Genomic DNA, 11,446 nt, shown 5'->3' on the forward strand with positions numbered 1-11,446 from the left:
TCCATCAAGACAAAAGTAGATTCAATATGGTTAAGGTTTGGAAATATTATCCCTTATTCATGAAGTTTTAGGTCTTAGGTGCCAAGGATCACACTTCAGGCATGCCACACCTTAGCAAGCCCGGATTCTACCATATGTTGTAAAAATAAACTCGAAATTAGCTAGTGAGAGAAACAGACCTAGACTTGGGTTCAGTAGCCGAAGCTGAAGGGGTCTGTTCGGTAAGCCTTTCCCGAAGCAGAGCAATACATTTTGGTGCACCTCTGCAGAATTAGAGCATGCTTTTTGGTGCATCCCTGCCGAAGTAGAACACCACAATTCGGTAGGCTTTGACTGAACTAGGTTAAGCCATTCGGTAGACTCCTGCCGAATTGGGTCTATAATGTTCTGTAGACTCAGATCTGAGAATTTGGTAAGCTTTCACTTTCTACACTGCTGCTTCAAGACTGAGTTAGAAACTTGGAAGGACGAGAAAAGTATTATCCAGTCAAAATTCGATCAGATTTATAACTTCAGAATCGTACTCATTCATGGACATAAACATGGTGTGCTTAAGGCAATGTTTTTCATGATTAGACGGTCCATAAGAGTGAGCCAAAGAGCCATGGAATCCTTGTTTGGAAGGCATTTTTATGGGTAATGCTTCGGGCTTAAGTCTTTGAATGAAGATCATGGCGGAAGCTTATTTAACTCTTCCATGCCATTGTTGGCTACAATGGTTTCTCAACTTCTTTATAATCAAGTAGAGATTCATGTCTTGTACCCACATAAAGTGGTTTCAGTTAAGAAACATCCAAGTCAGTGAAATCAAACTTGTTATAGTTCGACAATTCACTAAATGGAAGGAACAAGATTGTGATTGGTGTTATGGAAATAAGATATCCATTAAGCATCAAAGTTAGAACATTCGGGTTCTAAGACATGGTTTACATAAAATCGTCGAGTTTTCATCAGTATATTGTTTTATGAGAACTTTGGGTTTCAAAGGCACTACTTCGAAACTACAGGTTTGAGTTTAGTTATCAACTTTCGGTTCATAGAAAGAGGTACCTGTAAGAACATAGAATACAATATACAACTAAGGGTAGTGGATTTGGGTTGCTTTAGGAACTCAAGTGTGAGTGCTTCGCGACTACGAAATGGAATTAACGCTGCAAAGAAATGAAATAATTTATTGAATCGTAAATGCCAAAAAGTGGATTTCAGGCCAATAATTTTGGATTAATTGTCAGATTAATGGACTACTGGTCACTTTAATTAATTCAATAAATCGGACCATATTGGGTTGATTCTAGAAGAAAAGAAATAATAATAACATTCAAGTTCAAATTATATAAAATGTTAACAATTAGCATTGGATTCGAAAAACCATAGCCCAATAGTATTCGACTTGGATGCTGTGAGTTGGGCAAAGCCCTAAAGGGGCATATTGGTCTCGGGTGGCTGCAGAGTAGTCCAAGCATGGTTGCAGGCCACGGGCCGGGGTTTTGGGATAGGGCTAGCAACCTGAGCTACTAGTTGTGGGCCAAATTTGGCACGGAGGGACACAAGCCCAGCATAGAAGCTGGCCTAGATGGTGCGCACGAAGCCCAGCCGTAGACTGGCTTCGATTTAGGCCGTGGGGAAACAAACTCAGCCATCTGGGCTGGTTTTGGTGATCGTGGGCCGTGATAGGTGACGAGCCCAGCAAGCAAAACTTGATACAGGCGGGCTGGGTTGTGTGAACGAAGCCTAGCAAGCCTAAGTTTGCTATATGTGTGGTGGGCTGAGGCAGAGCAGAGCCCAGCAAAGTTGTTAGGGTTTGCTGGTGGACTCTGAGCTTCAGGCCCACATGGAGACCAACCCAGGTCGAGGCCTGATGCTGTGCAGTGTCGTCGAAACGACGCCGTCCTAGTCATGGTGTAGCTGCAGGCCAGCCATGTCGGCTTGGCGAGGAGCCACGACTCACCTACTGAAAAATCCCAATTTTTGTTTTTTTGTTTGTTTTTTCTTTTTTCGAATTCTGGGGTTAAAAACCCTAATTGTTTCTAAATTAATTTCGATACTTTGACTCACAAATTCCACATAGCATAATTACGTATTGCATGAACAAATATATATATATATTGATAAAATATATGAACATATATACAATATATATATATATATATATATATATATAATTGAAGGGAAACTATAAATATAGGGGATTCATGCATCATGGGGAATGTTTTCATGCTTCAAGGTTTTTTCAAATATCTTAATTTATTTTACAAAAAACCTGATTGGCAGAAAACAACTAACCCTTTGAATTTGTAGAAGATCCTTCTCGGAAAGCTGGAATTGCATCTCCAATGTGTTGTATCACATTCAACAAAGAAAAAAAAATTAAATTGAATCAATAGCTTGTAGACAAATTCAATAAAATAATAAATTTATCATAAAAAGAATGATTAAAATGTAATACTCCCCTGATTGAAGAACAAACTCTCTATAGCGCAACGTCAAGAACGTGCTATTGATGTGTTGTAGGCATAATTTACTGAACGATTATGGAGGCCATATAGAGAGGGGGTGCAGCATATATAGAGAGAAGAGAGATATGTGTAATTGTGAGGTGTGTTCTATTTCACCCCATTGTGCCGTTATTTATAGTAGTACGGAAGGAAATAGGATTACAACTCTAATAGGAATTAAACTACTAAAGGGAATATACAAGATATCCCTAGATACACTAGAATTTACACAATCACATTCCTAATCCAATAGGACTGCAACAGCTTTCAGAATTTTATTCCCATTTTTTTTAGTACATCAATGTTTTTACACTAAGAAGATGGGGAGTTCGGCTAAGCCACATAGTGGGCAGCCTAAATTGGTATCGAATTCGCCATCAATGAGATTCAAACCTAAGGCCTCTCACTTCCAAGTGAAGAGGAATACCACTAGAGAAATTAATTGGACTAATTAGACCTATCAAAATTTGTGTTTTACTATTATTATTATTTTTTTTTTGTGGTGCCACAGATACGTTCATTAAAATTAACCAAAAAATTATTGGACCAAAATATGGGTACATTTTTGAAAACTACAAACAATAAAATAAAATAAAGTACTAGGCTTGATAACATTATCAATGAAATAGAATGTACCTATATAAGTTTAAAAATGAATTAAGTAAAATTGAATGGATTTTACAAAATGGATACATTTTACGTTAAGAAAATGGTTATTTTTTTTAATTAAAAAAAGGTACATTTTAAATATAACAAATTTCTATATTTATGATACACTCCTACCCAAAATGTTCACCTACACTCCAAATCGAGCTGTGCTGGCTGACACTAAGAAGGTGACGAAGCTATTAAGTGACTAAATGCAAGAGTGCGCATGGAGCGGAATTGAACTCATTTCACATGATATGTCACAGCATAAGCATAGCACAGTAAAAGTAGAATAAGGATTATACCATCGAAGGTACCCTCCTATACCAACATTTGCCCAGAATCCTCCTCGACATAGAAGATCTGCCACTAACACTTAGAGGGGTGAAAAACAAGGGTGAGTGGGCCTGAAAATAAAGTTTTCTAAAATCTTTTCAAAAATGTATAACCCCTCACCGTAAAACACGTACAGTTTCCAAATATATATACTACATATAGTATGAAAACACTTACCATAAACAGTAATATTTCAGAATTACAGTGAATAGCAATATTTCATATATAAAGCATATAACATCCAGTGATCATAGTATCTCGCATAACGAACATATAATATTTGGTGCTCATTAACATATACTAGCACACAAGGCTCATGCAGAGATATTCTAACATGAACAGGACTGGGTGTAATAACGATTTACACTTTAGTACTACAAATACGTGAAGACTGGCGCTATGTGCATCACGTATGAGTCCTAATTGCCTATAGGAATCTAGGTTAAGACTGGCACCTACAATGGATCAAAAGTGAACATACGGTGCGATGTGAACATACATGTGAAGACTAACCTTGGCCCAGGCAAGCATTAACACTAGTGTAGCATGCATAATGAGCAATTAACATAAATATGATTATGCAACAGTAATTCGATAATTATAGTATAAAATACTATTCATGGCCACAAATATAAATATGGAATCCCATAGTAATACGCATACCTATGCATCCTGTAGGATTTACGATAATTTCATAAATTCTATCAATCCACTAATTCTTATAAACGTTAGTCTAATCTAGGCGTGGCGTAGAAAGTACTTTATTAAATATATATGTATAGGGAAACTAAACAAATATATAATATTTAAAAGCAAAGACCCCCTCACAGTTACTTGCAATGTCACATCCGTTTGAGCTAAGAATGCTGGAATCGCCGAAAGTAATCTCACATAAGTATAATATTTGGACCCATTAGTAAAACTCAACTAAAATGATTAAATTTGGGAAAATGGAGTATTTCACTAAATGGATGCTCAAAACAGACTCGGAGCGTCGAAATTGGCCTAATAGGATTCCCGGGAAAATTTCGTAAAAGTCAATGCAGGAAATATTCTAGAGAATATTCTATATAAATGGGTCGGGTTAGATTTGGTTTGGATCGTGGATTCGAGTTACAGATCTTCTGGTTTTCTTTTTTTTGGGTAATAGGTTGAGTCGATTCGTTTGGGCTCGTAGGTTGCACCCGCAGGACCAATAAAGAAAAAGGTCGGAATTTGTAGGGGAAAGCCAGAAAACTTCCAAGAGCCATAACAGGTTCATTCCTCAACCAAAATCAAAGATTTAAAAGCCAAAATGAAGCTAGGGAGATAAGGATTTAAAATAAACCTAAATGGGACTAAGTCGTGGTTGGAATTGGCAAGAAAATGCCTGCAAAAACTTGGGCTCCTCTCTGAAAAACCAGAGAAAGGCATCCCCGTGTGGTTTCTGTCCCTAAATCCTAAAAACACATGCCTATAACCTCAAAATCTTTCACAAACGATGAAAATGAAGATAGAGAGGGTTCTCGAGGTGTACCCTTGTAAGGAATTCGATAGCTCGCTGAAAAACATGGTGTCAGCGATGGTTTGTTTGATTACAGAGGAGTGATGAAGAAGGGCATTTGGTGGAGTCAAGTTCATCGAAGTGGGGAGGCGAGTGGTGGTGCCTCAGTGGTTGACAGAGAACAAAGGGAGTTTGAGTTAGTTTGAGGGAGGAGAGAGTTAAAGCGAGAGAGATGGGGAGAGTGTTTGAGATGAGAAAGAGATGGGGAAAAAGATAGACAGAGAAAGAAAGAGTTTGAGAGTGTTGGGGAAAGAGTGCCACAGGGTAGGAGAGTGAAGGAAAGGTTGTGTATGGATCCCACTAAACAAAACAATAATAAAATAATGAGGAAATATCCAGGACAGTGAATTTACTAAATTGCCCATCGCTTCGTTGTTCCATAAAATCTCCATCGTAACTTCAATTTTGATTTTGCTTGCGCCCACGTGTTCATAGCAATGAGTACTACATGAATATAGTAAAATAGTAGCTCATACACGTCATGAAATGATGGCCAACAATCTCGCCTCTAAGGGCATTTTCGTCAATTCCTTGTAGAAATAAAATATTGTAAAATTAGGGACGGGTCCTAACAATTAAAGAATGGGTACAGTTAAGATTTTAAAAAATTGAAGAATTATATGAATTGGTATATTTAAGTTAAAAAAATTAATGGGTACAAACTTATTCTAATTTTTTTTTGGGAAATATTTTGAATTGAAAACTAATTAGGAGTTTAATAAGGGTGTGAGTATTAAAACTCTAAATCAATTACTAATTTTATTTTCAAAAATTATGTAACTGACATGTAAATTCAATAATACATTTAGGGAACTGCTAATTTAGTCCCTAAAATATCACCTCAATGGAAATTAGGTCCCTAAACTATTTTTTTTCAAAAAAATCTGTCCTTAAATTATAAAAATCTACCAACTACATCCCTAATATTAGAATCAAAACTACTATATTCAATTTTCTATCAATCTAAGTCATGTTACTTGCATGTGATACACATTGGAGGGTAGATTGATATTTTTTCATGAAGAAATAGTGTGTGGAGTTAAATTTGGGGAGTAACTTAGACTTTATGGGTGTGTTTGTTGCACCGGACTGTCTCGGACTGGACTAGCGGCAGGGACTAAGTTGGACTGGCTTAGACTAGACTAAGCTGGACTAACTTAGTGAAGCGTTTGGTGCAGTGTCGGACTAAGAAGCAGGATAATGAAAACAGGATTATTCACCATATTTGTGTTTGCTTAGACTAGGATTACATTATTGTTCTATTTTAATAGCTCTAATACATGTGTCCAACGCCCTAAAAATTGGAGGGTTTGGAATTGGAATTGGGGTTGGCACAGGTGTAGCAGCATTGAAATTGAAATGGGAGTAACAATCTTACAAATTACTACAAATATTTGGGCACATTGCCCTGAGTTTAATCTCTTGAATTGTTATTGTAATCAATCCACAACTTGCCCTTAAAAGTTGATTTAATTTGTCTTCTTATCACACATTAAACGTCATTAGCCATCAAATACTTATATCAACATAACTTGATCCAAGGATTTCTTAGTCCGACAAATACATCATTCACTAAATTTTCATCCAGGATATTTTACAAAATGCCAGTTAACTATAGTATAGCATTCCAAAGTAGATCTCCATACTTTACAAAATCCTAGTTAACATTAGCCAAAATACGTCATAGTGCAAAGCTAAGTTAGAAGCCATAACCTAAGATTGTATGATTAATAAAATACATCCATGTCTAAGGGCACCACATAATATACTCATCCACTTGCTTTGTCGCTTAAAAGCCTTTGGACGAACACTTTCTTGAGTCCCGAATTGATTGCCCTGAACACTCCCACATTTTGTGGTTTTTCCAAAATAAGAGTTAATGCATCAATTTGATCCATAGGAGAAAGACCCATTGCTTCAAGTTCGTTAGCTATGTCAGTATGATTTGCAGTACCTTGAACTAAAGCTTCAGTTACCATTTGCATCCTCTTCCCAATTTCAGCATAAAATTCTTTCAGTCCACTAATAATTGCCTCGGTTCCATCACTTGAATTTCCCATAGCTCTTTTCCTTTTTCTTTGGCTATTTTCAGATGGGGTGCTTTGATGGCTTTGTTGGTTCATTGAAGATACAACATTTTCACCTCCAATATCACTTGCACCAACCTGATCATGACTTTGTTCCTCCATCATTTCAGCAGGGGTTTCGGCTACATTACCCGTAGCCCGATCTTTTCCAAATATATATGCAAATCTATCGTACAGTGGAAAAGGTTTGCTTCTCCATCCATCAGCTTCTTTATTTTTCTAAGATTATATGAACATAGCAAAACTAAAATTTAGCATACATAACAAATGTAGCAGCAAGAATATAACTAATGTATAAATAAAATAGGATATGAACCTGCACATAAGAAAGCCATGCGTCATCACTGTCAACTTCAACGCACTTTTTGACATCATTCCATGCAAATCCACTTGTGTTTATCATGTCAAGGACCAAACTATATGTTTTTTTCCATTTCTTCAACTTTGACTCAATATGTGGAGTTGCCTTTATATTTGAATTAGGACATAAAACATTGACAGCTTTCGCTATTTCAATCAAAGTACCATGTTTCCCATCGTTGCTTCTGAGCAACAAAATCCTCAAGAACGGATAGTAATACTTCTTCCTCAAATGCTTCCCATTTACGCCTTCTTCCTTTTGGCTCTTGAGAAGCATTCGAATTATTGTGGTTATCCATACCTAAACAAAAAATATTTGAATGTACTAAAATACAATACAAATAATCAATTTGCATAATATCCAATCATTTTAATAATATCCAACATATGCATGATAAAAAGGAAAACTAAAATAAAATCTTATCATTAACACATATAGCTAGTTCAGTTGCTAGTTCCTAATTGCTCTCCACTCATTATACATTTCCTGAGCCATGGCATTCCTCTTTGCAGTCCACTGGTCAGATGTTTCAACACTACCAACATATTCACCTTCTTCTGTATTTTGTCCATCTTCTATTATTGGCACATTCTCCATTGGATCTACAGACATCTCTTGCCTAATAAGATTGTGTAGTAGGCAACAAGCGGTAATTATTCGACCTTGTGTCCTTATCGGATAGAAAGATGGACTCCTTAGTATCCCCCACCTTCCTTTTAGCAAGCCAAAACAACGTTCAATTACATTCCTTGCCTTAGAATGCTTCATGTTAAAATATTCTTCCTTATTAGAAGGTGTTCGTCCTTCCCATTCAGATAAATGATAAGGTATTCCTCTATAGGGTGCAAGGAATCCTTCACCATTTGTATAACCACCATCTACAAGGTAATAATAACCTAATAAAAAAAATACCTTATATTAGTATTTTGTAGTTCACAAACAAAACTAGACCTAACTTACAAAGTTGAGACTAACTAATAATCTTACCCGTTGGTACCTTAAAACCATTAGGCCTAGTAATTGCATCATGTAGCACTCTAGAGTCTAATGCGGAACCCTCCCACCCCGGAAACACATATATGAACTGCATATCTCCTGAACACACACCTAATACATTAGTTGCGACTCGACCCTTTCTATTTCGGTATCTTGGTTTGTCAATTTCAGGTACATGCACATCAATGTGTGTTCCATCTAATGCTCCCAAGCAATTCTAAAAAAAAAAAATAAGCTTTTGTTAATTTATACAAAGGGAATGAAGAGTTAAAGCTTAGGGAAAATGAAAATAATTATCAACATACCTTAAAACATCGCCACCTAGGATCTGTAGAATCAATAGGCACAGGTTGAGGGACTTTTAGTAGGATACCTTGTAATCGCAAAATTCCTTGCAATACACTATTGAAATACCTACTTATAGTCTCTCCCGACCTATAAAATCTACCACCAACACTACGATTCTTAGTATGATGTGCTAGTATTTGTAAAGTCATACACACCTGCTCCTCTACAGAGACCAAACCATCCGTTTTTACCCTCCCATCTTGACGAAGTAAGTCACATAATATGCTAAAAGTCCTTCTATCCATTCTCAATTCGTTGACACATTCAACATCAGTATTCCCTATTATACCATTCAGATAACACAAACTAATCTCTCGTCTAACAAGTGAACGGTTAGTCAAGGTGCGTTGTTCAACATGTCTCTGTTTTGCCCTTAGCATGAGCAACACAAGAATCGTACAAATGCAAATTGTCTCTAAATGAGACATCTCTAACAATAAGATCAATAAAAGCTTCATTCGATCCATATCTATCCAAACAAAAAAAAAAAAGGAAAAAAATATTAAGGACATTATGCTACTGCACGCTTTCCATCTGGCACAAAGAACAAACCAAATAATATAATCCAGCTATGTTATATCAGCTGATAAAACAACATTACCGCAAATATCAAAAGCAAACTGAAACAAGTACAAAATTTCTAGGTATACTTATACCTAGAAAAACAGAAATCATGGAAAAATAGGTAGGGAAATGACAAGTTGCACTTGAACTAATCAATCGTGCAGTGTTTTAGTTTAAAATACAACTCGGGGTGTAGAGAAGAGGGTTTTAAAAAATATGTACGAAAAATCTGAATGAGAGGTTCAAACAAAACATGTCAAACAAATCTGAATGAGAGCTGTCAGATAATATGAAGCAGAAGATTCGAGCAGAATATCAAGCTATCGGTGGAAGCCCAGATAAGCCTCTGCAGTCTAACTATTTTCTAAATATCATAGTTGTGATTGGTGTTTTGGCAATTTTGCCGTCTTTATTCGGAAACTGAGCTTTGATTTTCTGTTTTTCTGTTTTTTATAAATGAGAATTACATTGCTATTATCGATTTTATATTACATATTCATCCATGATTCGTACAATATCAGTACTTGCACACATTCTTTCTTTCACATCGGAGTAAGTTAAGCTTTTGAGAACAGCATGTCATTGAAAACTCATGTTCAGGTAACGTTGCAAGGTGATGTCCAAACCAGGTTGAACTAAAATTTGTGGTCAGGAGCTGTATCTTTGTCCATTTGTTTTCACCTATGAGGAAATGTATCTGATATTTTGAACATTTCTGAATCTATCAGTGGCTATGATTTATGCATTGTTGGAAGAGATGTTTCTCTTAGTCTAGTTGTGCAACTTCCTTTACTGATATTTGGAAAATGTCTTGAGTTTGAATCTTCATCCCTAGTTTAAAATGGACCAAATTCTTTATCGAGATGACCTGTCTAGAATTAGAAATAAAAATATTGAAGCAATCTGAGCTCCAACCATAGGAGAGTGTATAGCTTATTCCTATTTGAGCCACAGCTCCAACCATAGGAGAGTGTATAGCTTATTCCTATCTATGTGTAATTCATTTAGATGAGTCTGCGAAATCCAGAGTCTGCGAAATGCAGAGCTCTTATCAAGAATCCAATGAGTCTGCAAAATCCAAAGTATGGAAGATTGAACACAAGGACCCCTATCACGTCTATTGAAAAATGATTGTTTTTAGAAAGTTGCTAACTTGTACAGTTTTACTAGATGATTGGTCGATTTACTCATACAACAATTTATCATATTCACTAAACAAATTAATATAGGAGTACTTGTAAGTTGTATACACGAGTTACCTAGCAAAGGCAATTTTATAACAACAAAGTTGATCCTTAAGCCACTTTGATTTCTTAAGCCGATAACCATTTACCAAAAGTAACATAATTTGCATTCAACAGATGAACATTCATATGGAAATCCAAAATTAAAGCGAACAAATCAAAGCATTATAACTACCAAAACACAAAAGCCAATGTACTTCCGAATCCTAACAACATCAGATTGAACACAAAAGGATGATAAAGTGAAACACTACCCCATTTTCTCAGCTCAATTCTCAACTGCCAAACCCAGTTTCATGTTTCATCTCACTTACATCTGCTTTTGCAGCAGCAAACTCCTAAAATAGGATTTAATCCAAATAAAACCCACATATGATTTCTTAAGCCGATAACCATTTACCAAAAGTAACATAATTTGCATTCAACAGATGAACATTCATATGGAAATCCAAAATTAAAGCGAACAAATCAAAGCATTATAACTACCAAAACACAAAAGCCAATGTACTTCCGAATCTTAACAACATCATAATCAACATACCCAACATGCTAAGCAGGCTACTTCTACCAAGGTTGCAGATTGACAGTGAATTTTAGTGAAGTTCAGATGCTCTAATCAATCTCAATTTGACCTAAAAATCAAAACCCTAATTTGTTCAAGTGCAGAGGTCTAGGATTCAAAACTTCTCAAACCCAAAACAACAAAATCAAATAAAGCTCAGTAATATCACGATTTGCAAAACAAATGACGAAATAAATCGAAGATTCGAAGTTTACCAGACAACTCGGAGCAGATGAGGGCGAGCAGATGCAGATGCGGGAAG

At 36.1% G+C, this 11,446-nt stretch overlaps 2 protein-coding genes across 2 annotated transcripts; both read right to left on the reverse strand.

Annotated features, from left to right (window-relative positions):
• Positions 1–6,791: 6,791 nt before the first annotated feature.
• On the reverse strand, positions 6,792–7,746 carry LOC125479486. The gene is made up of 2 exons (XM_048588846.1): positions 7,426–7,746; positions 6,792–7,328 (listed from the first exon to the last, which is right to left on the reverse strand). The coding sequence occupies exons 1-2, from the start codon at positions 7,744–7,746 to the stop codon at positions 6,792–6,794; spliced, it is 858 nt and encodes a 285-aa protein (XP_048444803.1).
• A 174-nt stretch (positions 7,747–7,920) lies between these two features.
• On the reverse strand, positions 7,921–10,166 carry LOC108865847 (protein ANTAGONIST OF LIKE HETEROCHROMATIN PROTEIN 1-like). The gene is made up of 3 exons (XM_018643444.2): positions 8,772–10,166; positions 8,458–8,683; positions 7,921–8,366 (listed from the first exon to the last, which is right to left on the reverse strand). Exons 1-3 carry the CDS (start codon positions 9,324–9,326, stop codon positions 7,921–7,923), a joined length of 1,227 nt encoding a protein of 408 aa, XP_018498960.2. The 5' UTR covers positions 9,327–10,166.
• Between the last annotated feature and the right edge of the window lie 1,280 nt (positions 10,167–11,446).

This window comes from the organism of the source record quoted next, unplaced genomic scaffold, assembly GCF_019419815.1.
Source record: "Pyrus x bretschneideri cultivar Hongxiangsu unplaced genomic scaffold, Pyrus_bretschneideri_v1 Contig29, whole genome shotgun sequence".
NCBI lineage: Eukaryota > Viridiplantae > Streptophyta > Magnoliopsida > Rosales > Rosaceae > Pyrus > Pyrus x bretschneideri.